This window comes from Xenopus tropicalis, chromosome 2 (assembly GCF_000004195.4).
Source record: "Xenopus tropicalis strain Nigerian chromosome 2, UCB_Xtro_10.0, whole genome shotgun sequence".
Taxonomy (NCBI): domain Eukaryota; kingdom Metazoa; phylum Chordata; class Amphibia; order Anura; family Pipidae; genus Xenopus; species Xenopus tropicalis.
In genome coordinates this window covers 83,711,320-83,739,061 of record NC_030678.2, presented here as the reverse complement: position 1 = coordinate 83,739,061, position 27,742 = coordinate 83,711,320, and the positions used below count along the sequence as shown (strand labels likewise).

Here is a 27,742-nt window from a genome sequence, read left to right as displayed (position 1 = left end):
GGGAGTGGGAGGAAGCAGTGGGAGCGGGCCATAGTATTTGGGGGAGGACCACCAATGTTTAGGGGGCCCTGGGCTGGCTAGAAATGTTTTAAGGGGCACCTGTTCTGGCACCAATGCAAAATGTAACCCCTGGCCACAAATGTTTTAGGGGGGCCCTGGTTACCAAAGTCTGTGTGTTGTTTGTATTGATGGGAGGGGTCACTGGGGGAGGGGCCATTGGGGGCGTGGCAGGAGGGGGGCCCAGAAAATTTTGTTGTGTGGGGCCCCGTGATTTCTGATGGCGGCCCTGCCTGTCTGTAAAACACAGCAGTAAAACCTTGCCAGTTCAACAACAGAAGGGCCTCAAGCCGAAGGTTTTTTATAGGTTTGTATAAAGGCCTCCGGGGTGTGGCACACGGGGAGATTAGTCGCCACGCAACAAATCTCCTTTGTCGTGGGCGACTAATCTCCTGAAATGCCATCCCACCGGCTAAAATGTAAATCGCCAGTGGGATGGCATACACGGCACAGCGATTTGGCAAAATCGCCGAAGTTGCCTTGAGAGGAAACTTTGTCGATTTTGGCGCCGCGTATGCCATCCCACCGGCGATTTACATTCTGGCCGGTGGGATGGCATATTGGGGAGATTAGTCATCTGCAACAAGGGAGATTTGTCGAGCGCCGACTAATCTTACCGTCTGCCACAGCCCTAAAGCATTCCAAATGAGCCAAAATGCACCTTGTGGGCTTTAAAGATATGGAACACAGGGCATTCTGATTATTTGCAAGAGAGATCAAACTATTGCAATTCTGTTGTCATTAAGTTAATTGAGGATTGCTCAATAATCCCCTGTGATCCTCCGTGTTTTTTTTATACTGAGGATCTTTTCCCTATAAACAATAAGAAATTAAAGAAGAATTTTTCTTGCAAAAAAATGTATAGTAAACAGTTGAGAAAATTGAAATTCATTAGATTCCTTTGACAGCTATAGAGCTACAACTTCCAGGGTTCCATAGGAGACAAATGGAAGTGGTAGTTCGTCAGTAGCTTGAAGGTTACAGGAGAGGCCTTTCTGGTTACTACCTGTTTCAACATGTATATTTTGGGTTACTGATTAGTAGTAGCTGATAATGCAAATGGACTTTGACCCTACTTTGTTCACACCCTGGTGATCAATGTTCCTATGCACAAAGCTTTTTACTCAGTGGTTTTTTTTTTTTATTAAAGGGGATGCAACCCCAAAAATATAGTTTTTTGGAACTGATAAAATAAAATGTTCCAATGAACTTTTTACTATACATTAATTACAGTGTTCAGTGGTTTAAAGCTATTGGTAAATTGCATTGCTACTGAAAGAAAGATCTGTCTTTATTTTCTGCTCTGATGGATCTGACTATCGAAACAATAGATAATAACAGACCTGAGAAGTGCATGCAAGCTAGAGTCCTATCAGCTTCTCTAAAAACTGGTCTGTTAGGGTGGGAAAGGTGGACAAGACATAATTTAATTATTTTTCTTTGCTGGCTCAATTTTCTGGAGAGAACACTGCCCACATTGCTAATGAGTGCAAATACTTTAAATGCCTCACATCTTTTACATGCATATGCTAGATTCTTTACATTTTATGGCCTTTCTTTTCATGCTGGGCTAACCATTTCATTTTGCTTTTAATACAGGAAACCGCTAACTATAGTACTTTATTGCTATATATTTTTACTATAAAATACTAAATATGTTGTATTCATAAGATTACATTTTTTTTAACCTATGTGGAGTTGTTTCCTTTCTCTGGTGATATTTACAAAATCACTTCACTAATTATTTAAGGGGGTTCTAAGGACTTTATTTACATTAAAAACATAATATACAATTACTCTGTATGTGTATAATGGTTGTGTTTTCTGAAGCTTGAATACCATTTATAAAAAGGGTCAAATGTCACTCATGGTTCTTACCACACCTGTAGAATGGACCTAGAAAATGCTACAATTATTATATTAATATTTCAGAGACCTTGCTTTGATTTAAGGTGCCCTAACAGACCCAAGACATTTATTAAACTGTACAGCAGCTGGAACATGAGAGGCACCTGGCCTGAGTCTGGTTGAATTTGCACTGTATTATACCTTATAATTTATAGGGGTGTCCAGCCTGTGTCTATCCATTAGTTGTTGGGCTACTGCATTTGCATTCTGTTATATTTCAGCTCCAATTAAGGTACCAAAGGTTGAATGGATTATAATTATGGCTGTTTATTTTTAAAGGGGCATTTTTTAATATGCAAAGAAGAGAAAATCATTCCACAAACTGGTGTGCCAACTACTGAGCAGTGAACATTTAAACTGCTATTTGTAGCCATCAGTTAAAATGTATTGCAAGATATATTCAAAAAGTTCTGAATTACAGGAAGGCCTTATCCCCCAGACTTCATTTTAATAAAAATAATTCAAATATTAAAAAATTATTTCCTTTTTTTCTGTAATAATAAAACAGTTCATTGTACTTGATTCCAACTAAGTTATACTTAATCCTTATTAATCCTAATTCATTATTTCATGATTTCTAATGTAATAATATGGTTTGGAACCGTTACCGAAGCCATGGCCCCCTGTTCTCCTGCTTATCTGGCTGACTACTTTGAGACTCAAATCAAGTGAAACAGTAGGCGACTGCCCTCAGCCTGCCTTTTTGAAATTCCACAATTCTCTGCACACCTGATGTCAATAAGGAAAGGAACATCACAGTGCAATGCATTGTGGGTTATGTAGTTCCTACATGCTGCCTGTAAGCTGTGGAGAAGTTTTTACAATTTGTAACATCAATGTTTTTGTCCCTCCTTCTCTTTCTGCATCATTTGAAAGCAGGGTAGAACTGTTTTTAATTTCAGCATGTAAAAATGGTATTTATTCATACTTTTTGAAGGAACAGATTACATTAATAGTAATATTAGGGGTTTTTGTGAGTTGGAGTTTTGGAGTTTCCCTTTAAATAATTGCCTGAATGCCAGTGTATCTATTAAGGATTAAAAATAGGCTAAATATTAAATATAGTTTAAGATGTAGGAAATAGTTTGATATACAGGTATGGGACCTGTTATTCAGAATATTGGGACCTGGGGTCTTCCAGATAAGAGATCTTTCCATAATTTGAATAAGTCTACATAAAAATCATTTAAACGTTATTACCCTGTGCCTCCACTAAGGATTAATTAAATCTTAGTTGGGATCAAGAATAAGGTACTGTATAAATATTACAGAAAAAAGAAAATAATCTTTTAAAATTTGAATTATTTGATTAAAATGGAGTCTGTGGGGGATGGCTTTCCCGTAACTCTGAGCTTTCTGGATAATGGGTTTGCAGATGAAAGGTCCTATAACTGCACTAGAGACCAAAATGGGCAATCTGCAGCCTTCCAGATGTCTTTGAAATACTCCTACCACCTCCCAAACAGGTTTAGGGAGTTATAGCGAAATAGTACGGCATGTAAAAGAATGTACAGTAGATATAGCAGATAAAGCCTACTGACAGCACAAACTCAATAACGGCAACACACTGAAACTTGAAAATATGAGCTAAAACATGTAACCTCGAGGCAAAATATTCACCTTAATGTGCTTTAAAAGAATTTATAGAAAATATAACTGCAAAAAAATCACTCTGTTTGTTAATCATTTTGTGTGGATTTTATTTAATTTCCACTCAATAACAGATTGCATTATCTCTTCAAAGATCTTGAAGCTGATAAAATGGCCATGAATGGGCAGTGGATTAAAGCCAATGAAAGAGTTGACCCCTCCCGGTCCCCACAGATGTCTGTCAGGTAAGCGTTCAAACACACATTACTGCTACAGCAATACTTGAATTGTCTGTCAGTATCCTTTTTTTTACACAACTTTATGGTTAAAATCTCAGAGTGCAATTTACTTGGTATGCTAGCAAATTTTCAATAATTCCTTTTATTTTTGTAATTGTAACCTTTAGATCAATAAATGGACCAGATAATACTTTTTAAAATTTGGGCGTTTTGTAATATGACCACTATGTTTCAATGGCAGACACAATAAGACTACTTTCACAGACCTGGTGAGATCAGCAGATGTACTCTCAGCAAACAAAGCAGAGATGGTACCTTTCACTAAATTTGGTCTGCGAGACAATTTAATTAAATCTGAACTTCTCAAGAATGAAGACACCTACATTTCAATTCAGAATTACAGGTAAACTTGCAAGGCAAAGAATCCTTCATGTTCCTTTAGACTTTTCTATTCGTATTTTACAGGTATGGGATCTGTTATACGGAAATCAGTTCTGAATTGTAAGCTCTTTTGGGCAGGGCCCTCTTCACCTCTTGTATCGGTTATTGATTGCTTTATATGTTACTCTGTATGTCCAATGTATGTAACCCACTTATTGTACAGCGCTGCGGAATATGTTGGCGCTTTATAAATAAATGTTAATGTAATGTAATGTAATTACAGAAAGGCCATCTCCCATAGAATTCATTTTAATTAAATAATTCACATTTTTTCTCTTTTATAATGAAACAGTACTTTGTATTTGATTCCAACTAAGATATAATGAATCCATATTGGTAGCAAAACAATCCTATTGGGTTTAATTAATATTTAAACAATTTAGGTATGGAAATTCAAATTACAGAAAGATTCCTTGTCCAGAAATCCCCAGGTCCCGAGCATTCTGGACAACAGGTCCCACGCCTTTACCTTGAAATGTATTCTATACTACAGTAGTCTTATATGCTGTAATTGTGCCAATAAATGTAAGTGATATCTAGTATGTGACCGCAACATTTTTATTGTGTTCAGTATAGGAATAAGCAGTACCCTGCAGTGTTTTGCTATTAGAACAATTGATGAACATGTCACATGATTTCCTTAAATTATATAATAAAAAAGGGCTGAAAATCCTTTTCAACTGAAAATTGAAAAAAAATTTGCCCTAGTTTTGACTGATTCTTTTTAAATAAAATGTAAGCACTGCAACACTTCAGAGGGTTTTAATATTAGTTGAGTTGTGACAGATCTACAGTATCATAGTAATGCTTTAGCTAGCAAATTCATAACCTAATTCTTGGACAAAACAGAGGAAATGAGGAACACAATTGAAAGTTCTAATAGGAAATTACTTCACTTGTAACATAAATAGACATTCTGTAAATAGATTGTATATGAACAATAGTGATTTTAGCTATAAACATAAACCTTGAAATTCTAATGTATGTTGGAATTTTAATTGTAAAATGTTATTAGTCCCATGAGACCCCTGGCAATAGCACTGCCATTGTCATCCATTGTGGCACACAAGGTGCATGAGAGTGATGTCACACATAGGTCCCATGTGCATTTGTTCAATTTTCTTCTCTTAGCTGTTGCTGGCATATGTAACAAATAATGTATAACTATTTAAAAGATTACTGGGAAACTAGTAGTGGGAGAGTTAGATAATCAGCAGTTAGAAGAACAAATTTCTGGACATTCGCTTATGGAATAATATCCAGAGTAAATTGTTAATTTTCCACTGTACTCTGTATTAAACATAGGCATGGGGTACTACTCCAGAGATAAAACCAACATCCTAATTAGGTTTGTTAAGAGAAGAATTTTGGGAACTGTAGTTCTGCAAAATAGCAGAATAGCTTTGGGTTTCCTGGCTTTGATCTAGAGCCTCAACAGGTATTTGAATTATAAATTTTATTTAATTACTGAAATATTTCAGATGCTTGTATGTACATTATTTCTTTTATCAGTGCATAAATTTAGCTTTGTATGCAGGTTTTTTGTTGGAACATACAATGTGAACGGACAGTCTCCCAGGGAAAGCTTGCAGACCTGGCTTAGCCAAGACTCGGAACCTCCTGATCTATACTGCATTGGGTATGTACGCATGGAAATGATAAACTTTTATGTGCCCTTTCTGTAGTATATCATTAAAATTTAACACATTCTTAAAATATTAAAATTAGAACGTTTTCTTACATATTTACATTGCTTGAAAGTTGTATCATTGTAAATAAGAGTTGGCAGTGCATGTAGAATGCAGTGCATGTAGAATTGGAAGAATAAATCATTTTCCCTTCCATACTCATATAAACCCATCCTTTCCATGGAGGTAACACGACAAGGGCTTGTGTTAGCAAATTCAGGTGATACTCAGAGGGCCACTTTGGCACCAGTTTTTGGCTACTTTGAGTAGAATACAGATTCTAATAGTAGGAAAGAATTGTAGGAGTAAGATTCTGTACATCCATTGGTTGATGTAACCCAACATGTATCTATGGTGTGATAGCACAGTCTCATATGAGCAAAAGGGGAATACTTAAGTATATACAACAGCAGTGTTCTTTTATATTATCCAATGGCACATATTAGAAAAAATATTTTAAATAAAAGACTTTATACAAACTAGCTTTTTTTTTTTGTTAAAAACCAAAAAAAGGCTGTTTTTGTGATATATTTTTATAGAGCCTGCAGTGTTCAATATGTATAGTTTCCTCGTAAGCAATGATATCTTGCTTGGTATGGCCAGCTTTACTTACCTACCCTCATTTTTATGTGTGCATGTTTTTCTGACTGGTGTAGCCTTAAACTTAAGGTGGCCATACACAGACCAGTCAAAGTAGGTAGCAATTTATCGGCCTGTGTATGGGGCCTCAGACAGGCCTACCCAATATCTGGTTGAAAATTGGCAAGATGATGATTGGGTGGGTTTAAAAATCCCATTGGGACAAGGAGCACATTGGTGTGTCGTCCCGACAACCTGTATCCAGTAAACAATATGCTCCTCAAGTTGGCATATCAGTGAAAGATCTGCTTGTTTTGCAACTTCGCCAAAAGAGCACATGTATGGCCACTTTTAGTCTGCAACAAAACCAATGCAAGTGTTTTAGGAGAATATCTGGAAAAATGTAAGAGTCTGGGATTTATTACATTAAAGACAGTTTTCTAATATTTGTGTCAAAGAATGGGAAATTGTACAAGAAAATGTGTGATATAGACAGCTACTTCTTCCATTCCAGGTTTCAAGAACTTGACCTCAGCAAAGAAGCTTTTTTTTTCAATGACACACCCAAGGAAGAAGAGTGGTTCAAAGCTGTATCTGATGGTCTGCACCCTGAGGCCAAATATGCAAAGGTACCTTTAAAAAAAAATTTTGAGTTGAATTGGATTATAAATCAGTTACTTCCATTCTCTTTCTGACTTCTTTCTTATGTTATTTTTTTCATTTTTATCCTCTTTATAAAACATCCATACATTAATCTGCTCATTCCTAGAGAAAGAAAAAGACACTTCCTGGTATATTGCTACCTGCTGATAGTCTGGTTATTTATGTATTTTACTATTTTGATGACATTTGCATTACTGCTTAAATACCACATCTCCCTCTAATCTTTTTGAAAACATTTAAAAGCTTTATAAAAAGGCGATAACATCAGTGAAACCAACTGCTTTACCAATTGTTATATAGGTCCCAAGTGTTATAGAAGTGTGTCTGACTTGTTCTACATCATGGGCTCTTGGTGTGGCAACATTGACCAAACAACAAGGAAAGTTCACCCAGCACACCCTTACCTCCTCCAGCAATTCTTACTCGGTGCACAGCCCAGAGAGTCGGCACTCCCAGCACAGCCCAGCACAGCCCAGCAAAAACCAATTGACCGGCACAGCGAGTGTAATGCAAGCGGGGGTTAGCCCCTGCGTGTTTATTCAAAAATAGCAGCAACGTTTTGGGGGCGTACCCCTTTATGAATAAACATTGACCATATCCCATTCTAATCACATATATTGTTGGTGTTCCATGAAGATCAGATATTCTTTTGTTTTCATGTAACAAGTAGGGTGATGGCATGTGGTAATAATTGTAGCTTGTGTTTATATCTGGACTACTGCGGGCAACAAATCTCCCAAAAATGCCATCCACTTCACTGACGTTCGAACCGTCACAAGCAAATTACATTATTTTACAGTCACTGCCTTTTTTTTACTTATTTTTTATTTTTTTTTTTAAATAAAATCAGGTTCAACTCATTGGTGTAAAAACTGATTTCATTTTTAAATTTGTAAGTCACATGCAAATAGAGATACATTGCGGTTTAGAGTGCGAACAAAAGCTTAGAAGAAACAAAAGTGTATTTTGGGGACTGTTATCAATACAGCTTTTGTTTTGTCAATGCGTGTTGATTATACTACTCCAATGGCAAGTTATGATAACAAATATAGCTACTTGGTTTGTTTTTCTAGAACAGTCTGTATATTGTGTAACACTTGTTTGGCTAGGATATGGCAAACCCAGGCTAGTAGTGTGCTCTAGAGCATGTGTTACATGCAAATCCTTTTCCCAGTGTCGGCCTCCACTAAGTGGGAGATAAATCGGTGGAGCTGAAGGTGTAGTTGAACTACAACTATATGAGGTAGTGTGGTGCAAAGGATATAGATGGACGCCAGAGGATTCTTGCTGATGAAATAGTAACTTGTTTATTATCCAAAACATAGATAGAATAGTGCAAGCAGGGTATTATACTCACAGACACAGCAGATTGATAGGATAACTGATAGAGTGCCTTTAGCAGAAGGGAAGTTGTGCACCAGTCTCTCCCACCTCTTGGTAGAGTCTGGGCCAGGATACACATCTATACAACCAGTACCCTGAGGAGGTAGTCCGGGTGGTAGATATTCTGTACGGTTGATAACCTCTAGTGAATGAGTCCTACAGGTGAGTGGATCAGGGGTTATACTTGCCTGTCCTACTTCTACTCTGTGGCCCTGCACTGAGGCAACATTGCCGAATAGGAGAACTACTCCTGGGATCCTAATCACTCCTTTGGTGGGGCTAATGGCTGCCCTTGCTAAATAAGCTAACTGTGCTCACCTCTCCTAGAGGGTGCTATGACAAAACTTACTGTGCTGACTTATGCTCATTCACAGGGCCCTGTCCCCGACTTTCACTAGGGTATGAGGTCCCCTAGGGTACAAATTGGCTTCTGGGCCTATGTCTGGGTCCCAGGCTCAGATGGAGCTCTGCTTAGGACACAGCATGCAGCCAAAAGAGGAAGACACTCCCTCCTGCCAGACACTTTATCAGTCTGCAGGGGGAGTGTACAACTGGACTAAACCTATAAGGGATAGTGTCTCAACTGTAACCTGAGTATAGAGGGCTCTGCCCAATAACAGTACAGATGTGAAGAGGTAGGGAAGTAAAGCCATAGGGCACTTAACCCTATGGGTCCCTACAATTGCTAATAACAAGACTTTCCATGTCACAAGCTTATCTCATATTTGACACCTCTGACCTATACTGACAATATACTCTTATGCATCTCCTTGTAAAAATGCATGAATATTATTTGCCCATGAAAAATGCAATTGTTATTTTTGTTGAATATAAGAATACTGTTGCTCTCCTCTAATTTGTGCTAGTAGTAAAACCTGTGCTATTTTACTATTAAGGTATTTTATCTTTTGGATAGATAAAATTGATACGCCTAGTTGGGATAATGCTGCTGCTGTATGTCAAAAAGGAACTTGCAGTTCATGTCTCTGAAGTGGAAGCAGAGACAGTGGGAACAGGAATAATGGGGAGGATGGTAAGTATGGTACAGAAATAATCATACAAATTCTACTAGCTGTGCCTTGTAGTGCACCCTAAAACTGTAAGATAGTTTAAAGGAGAAGGAAAGGTATAATCACTAGGGGATGCCAAATATTAGGCACTTCCCTGATAACCCAGGCCAGTGCCCCTGTCAGCAGAAAACTAGTACCAGCTTGGGGTACCTGCGGACAAGTGATCCTCTTCCTTGTGTCTTTTTTCTTTGTGATCCTGGGGCCGGGCTGTTTTTTTTTGTTAAAGTTTGGCTTTTCACTCTACTGCACATGCACAAACGCTGCAAAGACTTTCTCACAGGTATCCTGGCTGGTGCCTCACAGAGCAATAGTTTTAGGCTGCAGGGGGTCAGTGACCCCCATTTCAAAGCTGGAAAGAGTCAGAATAAGAAGGCAATTAATTGAGAAACGGTAAAAAAAAAAAACATACTAAAAGTTAACTTGAAGGCGAACTGCCCCTTTATGTCGATAACTTTTGTACAAGTTGCATGTTGTTTGATAATGTTAAACCTCTGTAAAATCTTTAGTCTTGCCATTCAACATGTCTTTCTTAAATGTACTTTAATAACAAGTGATAAAATCTAACTGACTATAACTTCATATTTGCATGCTGGCACTAACCCCAAGTATGGATTCATGCAGGGTAATAAGGGAGGCGTTGCCATCCGTTTCCGGTTTCACAACACTCATCTGTGCATTGTAAATTCCCACCTGGCTGCTCATGTTGACGAGTTTGAGAGGAGAAACCAGGACTTCAGGGAAATCTGTTCTCGAATGCAGTTTGCCCAAGCAGATCCAACGCTTTCACCATTAACCATTCACAAGCATGAGTAAGTGTATTTATAAAGATACATCATAACCTCCTGATTTCATTTCCAGGTTTTTTACAGCCCAGTGGAATTTAATTTTATTTCCTAAATCCTGCTTTGTGTACCAATGGTTATTATATATTAGAAAAATAAATAGGCAAAAACAGAAGACGCTTTGTTCAGAGAGCAGCATCAGAAGATGCAGACCTGCCCTGTCCTCCTTCCACTCCCTTAATTGTGCATGCAAATGATGTGCACATTAGGAGTGGGTGGGTTGTTCAGGGGGGAGGGGAGGACGCCTGTGTGCTTCCTCCCGCCCCACCTTTAGAATCCTGGTGCTGCTTTCTGCACAAAGCGCCAAATTTTCTATCCAGCTCTCCAAAATTCTGTTAAATGAGCACATGCTTTTGTGCTGCTGAGATCTCTTGCACTTGCTTGTTTGGGTGGTAAATTACCCCTATGGTCTTGGCAAGTGGTATAGGCACAGTAGCTTTGTGGCCTGTTTCTACCTCCTCAAGATTACTTTACAAGAACCATTTCTACATGGAAAATTAAGGTCAATAAAATATAAACATCTAGGACTTTACCTTGGCTGGGTTTTTCAAGGTAATCAATTGGAATCCTTAAGTTGGGGTACAATATTTTTCATAATTCTCTTCCTCTTTCACACCCTGTTTCTAACTTTTTTTTCTACTACCTTTCTAGCCTTTATTTTTTTTCCACTGTCTTCTGTCAACCAAGGGGTATATACCCCCTTATAAAACTATGGATTGCATGTTCTTAGTTTGTTCTAGTTTTAGTGAAAGGTAGGATAGCTTTGGTTGAAAGCTATAACTTCTGTTGAGTACCTTGTTTGTGCAGTAATTCTTAACAGTAGTTTTTTCTTTACATGTTTATAGTGTAGTGTTATGGCTTGGAGACCTGAACTACAGACTGAAGGATATCGAGTTGGAGAAGGTTAAGAAACTTATCGATAGTAGGGATTACAAAACTCTCCACAAATTTGATCAGGTAAATATTTAGTTTATGCAGTCATCTTTTTTTAATGTGTTCTGAGCCCTGGAGAGGCAAGTCATGCATACTGGGGTTTTATCAGTATAAAGTTTGTGAGAGGAGTGGTGCTACTGGTGCCTTGAACATTATGCCAGTAAATATCTGATACATAAACTGTATAGCTATTGTCACAATAGGGGACAGATTTATTATGCAGTGTAAAAAATGGCAATAAAATTTGCCACACGTCATCTTCACTGTGCAAAAAAAGGCATTGTTATTTTTTTTTAGCAACTTCCGCTGGAAATATCACCATCAAATCTAGCACTTAGAGGGCATGAAATAAAACACTCCTTGATAAATTCACCATTTATTTTTACACAGCTTTCTACACCATTTTTTGGCAAACTTCATTTTACACAGCATTATAAATAGGCCCCTAAGTGTATTCTCTGCCCAGTTTTTTGTGTTTGTAGGAAGTAATATCTCTGTCATCACTGTGTATACAAGGCAGATTTTGGCCCATTATTGCATGCTTGTATTTATGTTCTGAAATCTGCCTTTGCACACATTTACTATCACAGTTACAAGAGGATGATAAACATGTCACTTACTATGGACTCAACAGAATCAGCAGTTTTGGCATTTTATCCACCAGGAGTGACAACTTTTGTTGTGACATTAGCATATAGATTTCAGTTGTGCCTGTGTCTGGGGCATACTTTGTTTTCTAGTGCCCAAGACCCTGCAAGAACTTCCCTTTGAGTAAACACTTTTTTCTGTGCATGCACATTTGGGGGATGTATTCAGCATGGGAAACATGTTTCATTAAAACCCTTTTTCCCGGGGCTGCTGCTCGTTTTAGAAGAAAACCACACCAGTCTGGGGTAGCTGTAAGGGAGCGATCCTCTTCCTTCTTCTGTCTTTGCACTGCTTGTAAGTACATTGTAAGGCTGAACTTTAGCAAGAAAGTCTGCATTTTCACCTCCTTCTGTCTTTGCGCTGCTTGTAAGTACAGTGTAAGGCTGAACTTTAACAAGAAAGTCTGCATTTTCACCTCCTTCTGTCTTTGCGCTGCTTGTAAGTATAGTGTAAGGCTGAACTTTAACAAGAAAGTCGGCATTTTCACCCTACTGCGCATGCACTGGCGTAGGATTTCCGAACAATGAAGACAGACTGAAGAGGATCACTCTCTCAGAGCTACCCCAGACTTGTGCGGTTTTCTCTAACAGAAGCACTAGCCTGGGGTATAAGGTAAGCAATTACTTGGGGGGGTGCCTAACATTTGGCACCCCCCAGTGATTTTTGCCTTTTCTTCTCCTTAAATGAAGTACAACCTTCGAAAAAAAAAAAACCAAAACACTATTTTTTAATTTAACATTGAATATCTCTTTTATCTCTTGATTTATTGCGGGCGACTAATCTCCCCGTGTGCCACTTCCCTTATTCTCTATTTATAATCTCTGATAACATATCACTGGGATCCTTTAAACTGTTTGGATTGCTGTAATTTATACAACCTTCTCTCCCTCAAAGGGGAACTGTTACTATTCTAAGAAAAAACTATAGTGAATGCTAAATATATCTTTTAATATATTTTCATATATTTAATGATTAATTTGTTCTTAAAGGAGAAGGAAAGGCTAAAGGTGGCCATACATGGGCCGATTATAGCTGCTGATATTGGTCCCTTAGACTGATTCGGCAGCTTATCGGCCTGTGTAGGGGCAGGAACGAAGGGCATGCCCGACTGATATCTGGCCTGAAATTGGCCAGATATCGATCAAGCAGGTTAAAAGATTTAGTCGGATCAGGGACTGCATCAACGAGCCGATGCGGTCCCCGATCCGACTAAATCTTTTAACCTGCCTGATCAATATCTGACTGCACCCATTGCTCCCGTTATAACTCGATAATTCGACCCAGGGCCAAACAATCGAATTAGCCTTCATTTTCCCAATATCGCCTACCCATAGGTGGAGATATTGGGAGAAGATCCGCTCGCTTGGCCACCTTAAGTCACTTGGGGTGCCAAAGTGTTAGGCACCCCCAGTGACTTTAATCACTTACCTTTTACTCTGGGCTGGTGCTCCTGTTAGGAGAAAACCGCACCAGCCTGGGGTACCTGCAGCGAGTGTTTTCTCTACCTTCTTTCTTCTGTCTTCGGAATCCCTGGGCCAGTGCATGTGCAGTAGATGAAAAAGCCGACTTCTTTGTTTAAGTTCAGATGATCAGAAGCCAAACAGGAAGAAGAAACGCTGAACTGTGTAAAGAAAGTTCCAATAATGCCTGGCTCCTGCACAAACACCCAGACCAAGTAAATATGCTCAGTTAATTAGGCTATGAGTCAGCTTCCTGCTGATTGGCTCAGATCCACATTCCTAAGGGGGGAGGGTGAGTTCTTAGCATTCTTGAGGGAGGGGGGAGCAGGAGAGAGGAGACAGCAGAGAGCTGCGTGTCTCTGGCACATGAATTCCAGACACAAGAAATCTTTTCACAGAGAAGTCAGTGCAGCATTTCTGTGAGTGCTTATGGCTGTATTTACATAGACCTTTCTGATAAAGCTTACTTAGTTTTTATCTTTCTTTCTCTTTTAACCTATTTGTTGTATGGCTGCAAACACACACATGCAGAATCCATCCCTTCTAAATGAAAGATCCCAGCTTGAATCAGCCATTTGCAGTGCATTACTGACAAAAAGCATGGATGAGTTTGCAGTTGCAAAATCTTGGCTGATAAATAACTCCAATAAACAATTTCTGTAAAATAAAACCTATCTGTAAAATAATTATTTATTATGCGTTATTAGTTTGGGTGCACTGTGCATTGGGACATTGCCATTCTCTGGTTCCATAATATGTGTTAACATTCCCTTTCTGTATCCCACAGATAAAAACAAACAAGACAGTAACAGGTTTTACTACCTCAACAGCTTCTGGGTTAGGCCCAAAGCTGTATCACCAGTTGTGCAATACAGCAATTATGCTGAATACATTATGATTAATTATATGAATTTATTTAAGGCAGTATTTGAGATTTTCTCATTTTGGTAAAAATGTTGCCATATTGTGTGTAAAGGCATATTCCTGTCAGATGGTTTGCTGCCTTGTTTAATTAAGCTGTTTATATTTGTTCCATTTATCTGCCATTTAGTGTTTCTGCCTGCTGTGTTGACAATAAAAAAAATCCTGGCACTTTAGATAGTTTCTAAATAAGAGATGCATACCAGATAGCACCCTGAAGGTGAACAATATTTTTGGTTTTTTAAGCATTTTTACTTGAGGAAGCAAATTAATGAGCAGTTGGTTTAACCCTGCAGCTAAAGCAGCAAATTGATGGCAAGGCTGTGTTTGAAGGATTTACTGAGGGAGAGATAATGTTTCAGCCCACCTACAAGTATGACCCTGGCACTGATGAATGGGATACAAGGTATGTATGTATGTATATCTTTATTTATAAAGCGCTACTTATGTACGCAGCGCTGTGAAGTATGTCTTTACTCTTCTAAAATAAAGTACACTAATGCACTATCTATCTATCTATCTATCTATCTATCTATCTGTCTTTCTATTCCAAAGTTGCAAAGAAGATCTGCACTCAGGGCTTATAACATTTTAAATGTGCATTTATTTGGTTGATTTAATCTCATCTCCCTTTAGGAATATATCCTAAACAAGCATGTGTGAGGAGCACTGGCCTGGGGTCCAAAGATAGCAATTATCACTTTCCTTGTCCTCTTATACATGGGTGTTTTGAAATGCATTTCTGTGTTGTGGCTTTTCCATGGGTTCCAGCCCCTAAGACAGTTAAATCCAATCAGGTACTAAATAACACCTTTCTTCCCCACTGACCCTCCTTACTTACCTGCTCAGCCTTGTCTACATCAGTGCTCCACCCTCCTAGCCCAGCGAAACCTGGAAACAAAACTTGTGTGGCCTGCAAATAATGATAATGTTAAACAGCCATGTGCAGCCAAAGTTCTTTCATCATGAGCTCATCCTGAATTTGTCTCTTCTGGTGTTGCTTGGACCTGCACATGAAGTTACTAAAGGGAGGTCCCCAGTGGTGCCATTTTTAGCCTTCTGACAACGGTTAAATAATAACTGCAGCCTAAAAGTAAAACTTGCCTATAAGGTAATATAGGTATTTAGTGTTGCTTTATTACACAATAACCCTGACCTCAAACATGTGGGCTATTCTTCTTTCCTATAGTAGTGGCTTGTACATAATTTGTTGCATGATGATCATGGTGCCCTTAGTGAGGAACAATTATTATGGGTGCACTGTCCATTGCCAGCACCCCTATGCAACAAGAGAGACCACCAACCAAGGAGGTTAAGCTGTTTTCTGGATTCCTCCTGTGCATCCCTTGTTTAGTACCCTGTACCTCAAGGTGTGTGCTTTGAATGGATGACATGGTCTATCTTAGGAACCAGGAAGCCAAATGGAGACTCCTTTGGGGGCTTTATTTTTATAGTATAGGGCTGCTGGCTACGAGAAGTGACATCATCATTTCTCATATGTTAAAATGGTATATGCCTTAAATTTGGTATATGCATGTCTCATCCTTTAACAGTGACCCACAGGCCTGCAGTACTTCACTAATCAGTACTCCAAAGTCCATCAATTCAGGAGTTACATAATGGGCAACATTCTGGCAATATGACTATTTGCTGGTCGCTTTATCTATTCTTCTTCTCAGTATGCCATGAACATAAATGGTGTTCTTGTCATTTCGGCAGTTGGGGGAAAATAAGCCAATTTAAAGAATCTCAGAGCGCTCTCTTGTTTTATCTAACACAGTGAAAAGTGTCGCACTCCCGCATGGTGTGACCGTGTATTATGGAAAGGCAAGCATATAACGCAGCTGGAATACCGAAGTCACATGGCTTTGAAAACCAGCGACCATAAACCTGTCAGCTCTCTTTTTGACATTGGGGTAAGACTTTTTTTTATTTATTTTTTAATGGTTAACCAGTTTTAGGGCAAAATATGGTGGTGTTATTGTGAAACAGCAGGAATTCTGGTTTCTTTGCTTGTTTTTTGTGATTCTTGTGATTTTTTTTCTCCCAGTATTTTTAAGGGAAGTCGCTGGATTTGAATTTGTTGGCTGATTAAAATGAGGGTCCTGTTCCTTCTAAACGACACTTCATTCTAAAGCTAATGCAGTTAAAACATATAACACTGATAACTTTTCCACATTTTCTTGGGGCTATAGAACCAGCAGAATAACACAACAGTTACATTCAGAAATGAATTCACTTTTTGTACTCTATTTTAATTAGAACAAAGCACTACACTTTACCTTTTTCATTTGTATTCTCTGCCTTTAGGGCAGTGGTACACTAATCTCCCCACAGTGCCATCCCACCGCCTATAATGTAAATTGCTGGTGGGATGGCACACGCGTCGCAGTGATGTCCTGCAGTCGCCCGAAGTTTCCTCCGAAGACAACTTCGATCGGCTAATCTCCCCGTGTACCACTGCTCTTAAGCTACTTCTTTTTCCTGTACTTGTAATATAGTTTTTCTGCGTATGACCTCTTCAATATGTAGTTTACTGTTATTCAGATTTTTTTGCTAAGAATGTTGCAAGTTTGTGGTTTAAGTATTAGGCCGAGACCACACTGAGCTGATCCTCGGCCTGCAGATAAGCACATGCTGAGAATCAGTGCTGTTCTGTGCCTGCACCTGGAACCACTGCGTCGGCCTGGTGCAGGCACACAACGGACTTCAGTGTCAAAATATATATTCACACATTTAAGCACCAAAATCCACTTCATGTAACATAATAATTTTGATGTATCAAATTGCTTGCGTAATGACAATTTTGGATAACCGCTAGATCTGCCGAAAAAAGCAGAATAAATAATGCACTAAATGTCTAAGCTGTGTCCAAACAATTTTTGATCTACTTTGCGGAGCTCCATGTCATACATATGTATATTTTTATTTATATAAGGAATTGTATATACTGTGCTGTAAATTAAAGTTTGGTTCATATACTTTCCAGTCTAAAACATGTTCATTGCTGGCTGACTTTCCATGCAGGTAAAAGTAGTAAATGAAGAATTATACAAGAAAACATTTGAAGAGATTGTACGCTGTCTTGATAAGATGGAGAATGATTGCATACCCTCTGCTGCTTTATCACAAAGAGAGGTAGGTAGTAGTGAGAGATTTGGTATGTAATAGATATGTGCTGTGTGCTGGCACTCTGCTCCAGAACTTAGAATCCAAAACCTAGGTGTGAATTCTAAATGCGAACAGTGGTAAGATAATTTGCATGTGACTAGCTTCAAGGCAATTCTACATATACCAGGGGTAAGATGTGTATATTTATATTTTTATTAATACATTTCTTCCTGCTTGTAAAGTCCTGCTCTCTTTTTCTGCTTGCATGGAGGGCCTTGTTTCAGGTAAACTCATTAATTCTTCAAAGGGAAATAGAAGAGCAGTAGAACTGAGTAGTGGTAGTGGGGATAGTTTATGACAGGGGTGTTCCCGTAGAACTTATTGCCCCTTATTACAAATGTGGCTTTGGGGAAGTTACAATCATTGAATCTATCCTTTTGCTATGGCCATGCAACATGATTAACAGCAAACTGCGTTTCAGCTTATCCAGTGAATGTGGCCCAGCAGACACTTAAACCCTTGCCCTAGAAGCAAGCAGCCACTAACTGGCCGGTCAGGCATAGAGAACATTGGCAGTTTCAAGATTTTCAAGCATAAGGTTGCTGTACCCTGGCCGATATAATCTAAAATATGACAGATGCAAATAAAAACAGCACTTGTGTGACCTTAGCCTTGAAAGTATTTATACTACTGTTATTTAGGATAATTAAATATTTGAATTTCTTCACTTTTAATTATAGGTAAATGTTCTTGCAGATATATTTTTCCTAGGTATATTTTCTATTGATTGGCATTTGTTCCTGAAATAAATTTATAGTCTAAATTATTAATATTCTGAGAACCAAATATCACATTCATGTTCAGGCTAGATTTTTAGGGTTTATCATTTGTTTTTAGTACTTGTCTTTATATGTAGACTTTTTCTATTTATCTTCCAATCTGCATGGTCGCTAGGGTGAGTGGGGCCCTAGATTTCAACACCAGATAAAGGAGCAGAAGAACAAAAACTACATCCAAATTGCCTTAGATCTCCATTGTCCACTGTATAAAAAAATTTAATTTTAAATGCTACAATGGCATCCACAGGCCGAGGATCAGCCTTTCATACGTATACTTGCACGTTTCTGTGCTGAAATCCACTCCGCCTCTCTGCGCTCAGGCCGACACAATGGCTTCAGGTGCAGGCATAGGGAAAGGGTGTTGCCAGTTTAGGGGCTGATTCTTGGCCTGTGTTTATCCGCAGACATTAGGCTAACTTGCACTTGAATGTATGAGTGGGAACTACCTAATTTTTTGCCTTGGTAGGGACAGTCAGCTGGCAGTTGTAATAAATGCACAACTTGATTGTGACCTTTAAATAATTTAGAATTATATCTGCTTGTGAGTTTATACATTTTACAAAACTTGGGAAAAAAAAATGAACTACAGATAATTTCTATTTTATATTCTTTTTATAGTTTCACTTCAAAGATGTGAAGTATAGGCAACTGCAAGTACAGACTTTTACCATTCATAATGATGGACAAGTTGCTTGTCAGTTTGAATTCATCAGAAAACTCGATGAAGAATCCTACAGCAAGCCTTGGCTTAGAGCTAATCCAAGTAAAGGATTCCTTACTCCAGGTAGTATTTAAAACATGCAGCCTTCTCTACATTTACATACAGTGAAAGCTTATAATAGCTACAATGTCTCAAAAAAATTATCCTTAAGATCCCTGCCACACAGACTCAGGGTTATTGGTTGCATTAAACCTGATAAATGTCTATATATGGTGGTGGATATGTTTTTGAATAATCTAATACTGTGGGTTGGCAGAACCCATCTTTGGATGTATTTTATAAATTTTGATTCTGGGCTATTCCTCCATGCTAGGCCTCTTTACCTCTTATGTCTTCTGAATACAGAACATGGTTCTCCTTTTCTTGGTGGTTTTTTTTAGGCTTCTGTTTCAGTGTTTGAATCACTATTATGAATCAATATTTTAAAGCATTAAAACTAAGATATAAGATTTAGAAAGTCTAGAATAAAGAGATCTGACATTTCATTGGCTGTTTTTTAGGAAGAAGTGTGCAAAACAAATTTACCCCAACATTAATAAAATAAGCACGTATGGGACGGAGGTTTTAGTTGTTCTTTGATGTCTGATTGTTGTCGACCTCAAGTGCAGTTCTGCCTGTACTTGAATGCATTCTTTTTTTTTTTTCAGGTTCAAGCATGCAGATAGAGTTAGAAGTATTTGTCAATAATCAAACCGCTGCTGCACTCAACGCAGCTGAAGAAAAAATTGAGGACATTCTTATTCTGCACCTTGACCGAGGGAAGGATTTCTTTTTGTCAGTGACAGGAAACTATCTGCACAGCTGCTTTGGTTCCTCTATCCAAATGCTGTGTTACATGAATGGCTACATGAGGGACACGTCCGAAGAAACCATTACACAATTGGTAGGATCACAGTCTAAGATTGAGGATTACAGCTGTTACTGAACAACATCTCTCAACATATGGCTAGTGGCATTGCTGGAAACTGTAATTCAGCAACCGTTGGAGAATTCAATTGTCAAATAATTGATTTATAACAAGCAAGGAGGCAAATGATTTGCATCTATATCGCAAATAGAAATTTAGTACAGGTATCGGACCCCTTATCCGGAAACCCATTATCCAGAAAGCTCCGAATTACGGAAAGCCTGTCTCCCATAGACTCTATTATAATCAAATAATAAGGATTTTTAAAATTGATTTCCTTTTTCTCTGTAATAATAAAACTGTACCTTGTATTTGATCCAAACTAAGATATAATTAATCCTTATTGGATGCAAAACAATCCTATTGGATTTAATTAATGTTTTATTGATTTTTTAGTAGACTTAAGGTATGAAGATCCAAATTACGGAAAGACCCCTTATCCGGAATACCCTTGGTCCCGAGCATTCTGGATAACGGGTCCTATACCTGTACTACTATATCTAAATATCAAAGGTGTCTAGTAACTAGCACTTGTTATATAGTTTGGATTTGACCAACATTGCTAGTAGGTGGTCATACACGGGCAGATTTTAGCTGACAATTTGGGTCCTTTAAGACAGATTCGACAGCTTATCTGCCCGTGTATGGGCACCCCCGATGCCCTTACCAAACTGAGATCTGGCCTAAAATTGGGACCGCATTGGCTCGTAGAGAGAGAGAATTGAAAAAACTCCAACATTTCAAGTACAAACATCTGCGAATCTCATTCAGTGCCCACAATTCTTTGCAGGCCCAAATGCCCTTACAGATGAAGGATAATTTTCTTGGTGCAGAGAAGCCTGCTAAAATCCCCAAAGAGCTCTGGATGATGGTGGATCATTTGTATCGTAATGCTTCTCAACAGGTACACTGCCTCTTCCATTCTTCTTCCTGTGTGACTTTCACTAACAGGGACTTTAGGGGGACAAATTTCCGTAGGGCAAGTGTGCTTTGTAGCTCAGTAGCAGAGTGACAAAACACTCCCCCACTGAAGGTAAATGTAAATCACCAGCAAACACCAAGTGACATGCTTACTTCTAGAAAACATGCAGTCATTTTCGCCTTCATGGAGCTACAAAAATTTAAAAATTTCTCTTAGAGGTATGGGACCACTGCTACTTTTTAGGCACACCTAAATGATACTGAAAATCAATATATTTTGCTCTGTAATTGCAGGAAGATTTGTTCCAACAGCCTGGTTTAATGTCAGAGTTTGAAGCCATCAGAGACTGCCTGGATTCTGGATATCCAGAATCCCTACGTATCCTTCAAATCTGTGTCTCTTCTATTTGTTATACCTAATAAGCTCCTTGCATGGTTGTCTCTTTTCAGACCTTGTAGTGTAGCACAAAAAAATGCATCTCTTTTCTTCCCATGCTCTAATATGCTAGAAAGCCAAGTCTCTTACTTTCCAGCTTTACTCTTGCATGTATAAATAGAATCACATATTTTCATTTGAACTTTATTTCTTAATGGACTTGGCAGCTGGCAGCAACCACTCTGTTGTAGAAGCTCTATTACTGTTCCTGGAAGCACTTCCTGAGCCTGTCATTTGTTACCAGTCTTATCAGAAATGTCTGGAGTCTATTGGAGATTATTCCAGCAGCAAAGAGGTAATTTTACTGTGGAAAGATTAATTAATTAATACAATTGCTTTCTAAGCTTTGGAAGTAAAACAAAACAAATATTCTTCCACTTGTTGTTTTTTTTTGTCATCAGAGCCATACATAGTAGTGTTGTAATGTCAGTGACATAGCATTTTTCTTTGTTTTGTTAAGGTTGTGTCTATGTTACCTCTGCACCATAAAAATGTCTTTAAGTATTTGATCTCCTTTCTGCAAGAGATGTTAAATAACTCTGAGAAGAATCATCTGGACATCAAAATTCTAGGTAATTTACTGTATTCTTGCACTTTTTGCAGCAGTCAAACTAGGTAAACAAACCTGTTTTGGGTATGGGTATTTGAAGCTCTTGAACAGTTGTCTTACTGTATTATTGGCCTTTTTCAAGACTGCACAGTTGAATTTAACTGGTTCTGTAAAATATCTGCATAATCACTACAGTCCATGTTTGAATTTACTTAACGCCATCTTCGAACCAGGCCATAGCTTCATGGTTCACAGTTGTTAATAGGCATAGCACAGATGTGCCAAAAGAATCAGGAAAATGCATCACTCTCACCATATGCCAAAATTATGTCCACCAGACGATCAGTGCAATTGTTTCTAAGTTGCGTTGAAGTTCATTTTTATGTGTTGGAAGTATAAGATGCATGAGAAGTTATGGGCACTTTACATTTAAATTTGCACTACGCTGATATTATGCACTGCTATAGTGCTGGTGTGGGGGCCATTTTAACTATTCACCTTACTGTGTTCTGTGTGTTTTTATGTATATAGTCTAAATATTGATCCCCAAATGTTGTACCACAAAGTGGGGTCTTAGCAGAGAAGTTAAAAAATCTGGTCTACAGAAAAGCTTCCGAGACTGTGGAACCGTTGGACCAGCAGTGGACAAACAGCAAATGGGGTAGCCCAACCTCAATGGCAGTAATTAAAAAATAATTAGTATGAATGTTAATATTATGTTCTCTCCAACACTCTTGGAACACTATTGCAAGGTGGCTGCAGTTAAAGTATTTTACCTTTTATCTTATTATAAACTGAGGGCAGCTGAAACCCAAAAAGTCTTAAAACTCTAGAGAGACTCGAGTTTTCATCACACCATGAATGTAGTTCCATATCTGATGGCTAATGTCCATTATTTCATGGATAGGTTATATTATGTGAAGAAGGTAGGAATCCTTTGGCAAATATTTGCTTTGTCTCAAAATGTGCCTGGCTTTTATTTGTTTTATTATCCTTGTCGCATACACTGCCTATCATATACTCACAAAAAGTTATTAGGAATGAATAATGGCAACAACTACTTCACCTACTGGTGGGTAAAGTACAGTATCATCTGGGCATAGTCATTCCCTCTCATCAACCACAGTGCTCTGTTCTCTCTATGTAAATAAAGTATTTATTGCATACCTGTGCAAAAGTGTTGGATATCCTCCCATATGTAAGGAACCCTGGTTTTGCATCCATCAAACCAGATAAAAGCCATAATTTACATATTTAAATCTGAGAAAAATTGGTTTTTCCAAGGGATAGAAAACCGATTAATGGTGCAGCAACAACCAAGATACCCCTGCCAAACTGAGAGCTAACTGTACTCTTTCTGATACCAGCATCAGTGTTGTATCCCTCATAGTTTTAGTCACCCCTGCTGCAGATATGGCAGTAAATGCCTGAATTATAGGGTTAACCCAGATTGTACATGTGTTGTTTGATTCATTTGTTCATTTGTCACACAAAAAACATTTTATTTTTTACTTTATTAAAGTAAAAAAGCATAAAGATAATAGCACATTGCACTCTTTAAAGAAAGATAATAATTTCCTTTCCCACTGGCTGTTTGTTTCCATGCTTGTCACTGGTAACATGCTGCTCTGTGGTATGCTGCTTTGTCAGTCACTGGGTATCATTTTGGAACACTGAATTCCGAACATAGTAGTTTTGACCTCTGTTCCAGGGTAATTAAAAAAAAATACTGTATATAAGTGTGCCCTTAGCTTTGTGAAATGTTTAACTTTCCCACCGGTAACATGCTGCTCTGTGGTATGCTGCTTTGTCAGTCACTGGGTATCATTTTGGAACACTGAATGCCAAACATAGTAGTTTTGATGTCTGTTCCAGGGTAATTAAAAAAATATATGTGTGCCCCTAGCTTTGTGAAATGTTTAACTTTCCCACTGTATCTTTTCAATTGTGTTCCCTCTAGCAAGTATATTTGGAAACTTGCTGCTCCGACCCCCACCTGACTTGCCAAAACCCAGCAACTCAGACAAGAGGAGGTGCCAGGAATTTGTCCAACAATTCCTCCAGCCTGAGGACCCATGAGCATCACCCAGAGTAAAGTATTTGCCAGCTTTCACTCCAGTATTTTACTCAGCATCAAGGAGTTTCAACAGCCACCATCAATGAACATTAGACCTCTAATGATTGTAAGTTTTTATTTGTCCTAAGGACTGTCTAAATATATAGTGCATTCTGTGTACTGAACTGAAAAGATGGCAGGCTATTGTGTGAAACTTGCACTTATTCATCACCATGGTTCTCTGCCAGGAAACAAACCTGTATTACAACCTGTGCTGATTTCAACAATGGAACTGGTTGTGAAATTGGATTTCCATACTTTTAAACTAAGTGTCCAAAGAACGTGGCAGCCTTTAAAAGAACATGACTGTTTCACTTGTGCAAACACCTAGTTTTATAGGTGTGTTTACAGAAAATAGCTCTGATAAATCCCATGGGTTACGACACCACTTCTCTATATTCCTTAAGGTGCTCTTTTTGCAGACAGCATTGTCTCTAAGAAAGTCTCACATAACCGCAAGCAGTTAAGCACCTTGAAGCGAAGAGATCTGTGTTTGGAGAGAGAAACACATGCATGTGCCATAACCAGTGGCATAAGGGAGGCTACCCGTTTAGAACCCCCTCAACTCCCATGATTGCCCACGGCTGGGTCCTAGGACCTGTGGGTGATTGGGTTTGGCCCAGGTATGCCACTGTACGCCCCTGGCCTTAAACATTAAAGTTATTTCACTTTTATCAGAAACAGTTCTTTCAATTGGGAAATTTTAATTGAGACAAAACATCTCATGTGTTGATGACTGTTTGTAATTCCAAAGTTTGTAAAACATTCAGAAATGTAACAGTTCACGTAAAAAAACAATTTTTGCCATATAAACAGAAAATCTGTAGCTTTTGAGATATTCACTTCAGAATGGATCCCTTTGCTAAACCTTCACTTCATCATGGTCCCTCTGCTGGTGGGGGTTTCCGCTCATCAAGAACGCTACAGTCACCACTTTCTTGTATGATGTCACACATAGTGCTGGCAGAAAAGGCTTTAAGATCACTTGTGCCTGTGCAGTTATTTTCACAGCTTAACTCCACATCTGGCTGCATCTCCTGTCAATCTGCCTCTGATTTGATACATCTGCTTAGTGTTTTGTGAGAGTTGTTAATTTGCAAGACACACAGCTTTCAGTACGAAGGGGGAGGGCCAGCATGTGAGGAGAGAAAAATCTCTCACTTTTTGGGACCTGGTGTGCCATCATGCTTTAAGGTAGAAGTCTGTTATCTGTACAGGTTTTTGTGACTTGATGGAGGTGTAAGGAAAAGATTATGGAGGGGCTTGTGAGAAGAGAACTGTAGTTTTTCGGCATGGGGGGTGCAGGCAAATGGTGTTATTCAGAGGGAAAAGTCAGTCACTTTTGGGCAGGGTGTGTGTAGGGGTTGCTAGCTTGTCATGTGGTCATATATGCAGAAAGAATTTCATATTTGTATATATAAAAACATTTTCAAACAAAATGCAAAGTAAAAAGATAAGCTTTGTGATATTCTGAATCTGTTTACCTATGTGTTAAACAATAATGCTCACAAGATGGCAGCCAATGAAAGGTAGCAATGAAGCACCTGATTAATTACCTGGGGAGGGAAGCATCAGTGTCCAATAGGAAAAAAGTAAGGGAAAAGCCTGGGGGTGGTGATGTAAGCAGCATATATAAAGTTCTCAGTGTGTCAGGTTCAAAATTCCCCACTCCCATTCCTTCAGAAAACTGAGAGAGAGACAGTTGAAGGAATGACTTTTAAGGTATAAAACATTTACAATGCACCTTTTGGTTTGTTTTTGTTTTTTTAATTTTTTTAAAAGATTTTCTGACACAGAGAGAGCATTGTTAGTAGTTTTATAGGATTTGCACATTGAAAGTGAAAAACCCCATTAAATATGTTTCGCCGTTAGATTATTCCAGCACTGTCAGCAGCGGAATATTGCCATTTATATTTTAAGTCTTGAGTAATAATTTGTAGGAAACATTTAATTAACTAGGATCTTACCAAAATACCTCTTATACATGTGAAAGTACATTAAGTGCCTTCCTGACTTTGATATTACAATTCCCAGAATTTTGCAGACTTTTTTCTTGCTATTTTGCTTTAATACAGGTCGTCCAAAAGGGACTTTTAATTACTTTTAGTACAGGGAGAACGTAATTTATTGTACAAGTTTTAGTCATGTGAAAAATTCACTAGCACTAAGCATTGTGTATAACACTGTCAGCAGCGGAATATTACCATTTATATTTTAAGTCTTGAGTAATAATTTATAGGAAACATTTAATTAACTAGGATCCTACCAAAATACCTCTCATACATGTGAAAGTACATTAAGTGCCTTCCTGACTTTGATATTACAATTCCCAGAATTTTGCAGACTTTTTTTTGCTATTTTGCATTAATACAGGTCGTCCAAAAGGGACTTTTAATTACTTTTAGTACAGGGAGAACGTAATTTATTGTACAAGTTTTAGTCATGTGAAAAATTCACTATCACTAAGCATTGTGTATAACTGATGACATTACTAAGCACCATTTAAGGGTATATTTTACAGGATATTCATGGTTGTATTGTATCCTATATGCTTAGTGATGTCACAGGACCTACTAAAAATTTGTATTATAGGAAATATTGTACCCCTTTACTATTGGAAGTCAACTTGGGAGTCACATGACTTACATTCTTGTGCCTTTGTATCTTTATGGAACTCTTTTAATATCCTTAAAAGTGACTTTTAATATCCTTAGATTTTACAACAGAGGGTACATTATTACCTATATATAAACAATATAACCTCACTGTATCTCTCTCTCTCTTTATATATCTATATATATTTATAAAATTATAACATAAAAACACTAGATTCTAATAAACATTCATAATAGATTAAAGGAGCACTGCTGTTAGAATACATATGTTCCTGCTTACTAGTTCACCTATGTTATAGATTGGACTGTTTTATTCAGTGTTGAAAATGAACTGTAGAAAATGAAGACAAAATTATTAGATGTCCCATTCTTCCTCTTTCTGGCCTGAAGCTGGGCTTACTTAACCCAATGTATAGACATATTGATAGTGGGGCCCTCTATTACATATCTTCCATTCTGACTTCCCAACTGCTGTTTGCTTGCAAAGCTAAGCCTAAGATTTGTCCTGCAAAACCTGAATTAAAAAAATGATTTGCCATAAGCAAAGTTTAATAACACATCAGATCAGAGTAATGGAGGGGACCGTATGCCTAAGCCTAACCTCTTCTGCTTGAACCAATTACCTCTGTCTGCCTCTAATAACTTTTGTTGCACCCTTTAGTAGATTTAGATAATGTTACAGTAGCTTCCTCCTGCTGCATTATATTATATAGAGGACAAATTGTACAAAAATAGATTTTCAGTTCTGTTAGGCTGTTACTGTGTCTCACTTGGTTCCTGTAAATGCTGGATCATTATTAACTCTCAATAAAACATATTTGTATACATGCAGTTTGCTTTTTATTATTGATTGTTAATGCAAACATGTACAGTTTTAGATATTTTAATGTAGTATTTTAAACATCCGTTTAATGGTTTTTTTTAATGATTTTAAGCATTTGTGAGTCCGCTATGCTGTATTTTCTTTTGAAAGAGAAAAAGAATGTTTGATTTTCTATTACAGATTTATTTAAATGTCATATACAAAAAATAGCTTCAAAGTATTTTTATGGATTCTAGATATTTGTGGTCTATAAATAAAATTGAAAATAATTGTAGGTGTGA

The 27,742-nt window shown here is 38.0% G+C and overlaps 1 protein-coding gene across 3 annotated transcripts in view; it reads left to right on the top strand.

Annotated features, from left to right (window-relative positions):
- inpp5b (inositol polyphosphate-5-phosphatase B) overlaps window positions 1-27,469 on the top strand; it is a 53,451-nt gene extending 25,982 nt beyond the window's left edge. For all 3 annotated transcript variants that reach the window (XM_031896911.1, XM_004911593.4, XM_002939490.5), the window contains 17 exons: window positions 3,710-3,800; window positions 4,036-4,197; window positions 5,773-5,874; window positions 7,017-7,131; window positions 9,465-9,581; window positions 10,240-10,427; window positions 11,306-11,417; window positions 14,719-14,828; window positions 16,203-16,338; window positions 17,450-17,560; window positions 18,991-19,156; window positions 19,741-19,976; window positions 20,791-20,904; window positions 21,216-21,300; window positions 21,525-21,652; window positions 21,818-21,929; window positions 23,868-27,469. In XM_031896911.1, coding sequence (XP_031752771.1) covers window positions 3,710-3,800; window positions 4,036-4,197; window positions 5,773-5,874; window positions 7,017-7,131; window positions 9,465-9,581; window positions 10,240-10,427; window positions 11,306-11,417; window positions 14,719-14,828; window positions 16,203-16,338; window positions 17,450-17,560; window positions 18,991-19,156; window positions 19,741-19,976; window positions 20,791-20,904; window positions 21,216-21,300; window positions 21,525-21,652; window positions 21,818-21,929; window positions 23,868-23,986 — 2,204 coding nt within the window. In that variant the 3' untranslated portion in view covers window positions 23,987-27,469. The remainder of the gene's footprint in view (window positions 1-3,709; window positions 3,801-4,035; window positions 4,198-5,772; window positions 5,875-7,016; window positions 7,132-9,464; window positions 9,582-10,239; window positions 10,428-11,305; window positions 11,418-14,718; window positions 14,829-16,202; window positions 16,339-17,449; window positions 17,561-18,990; window positions 19,157-19,740; window positions 19,977-20,790; window positions 20,905-21,215; window positions 21,301-21,524; window positions 21,653-21,817; window positions 21,930-23,867) is intronic.
- Window positions 27,470-27,742: the final 273 nt, after the last annotated feature.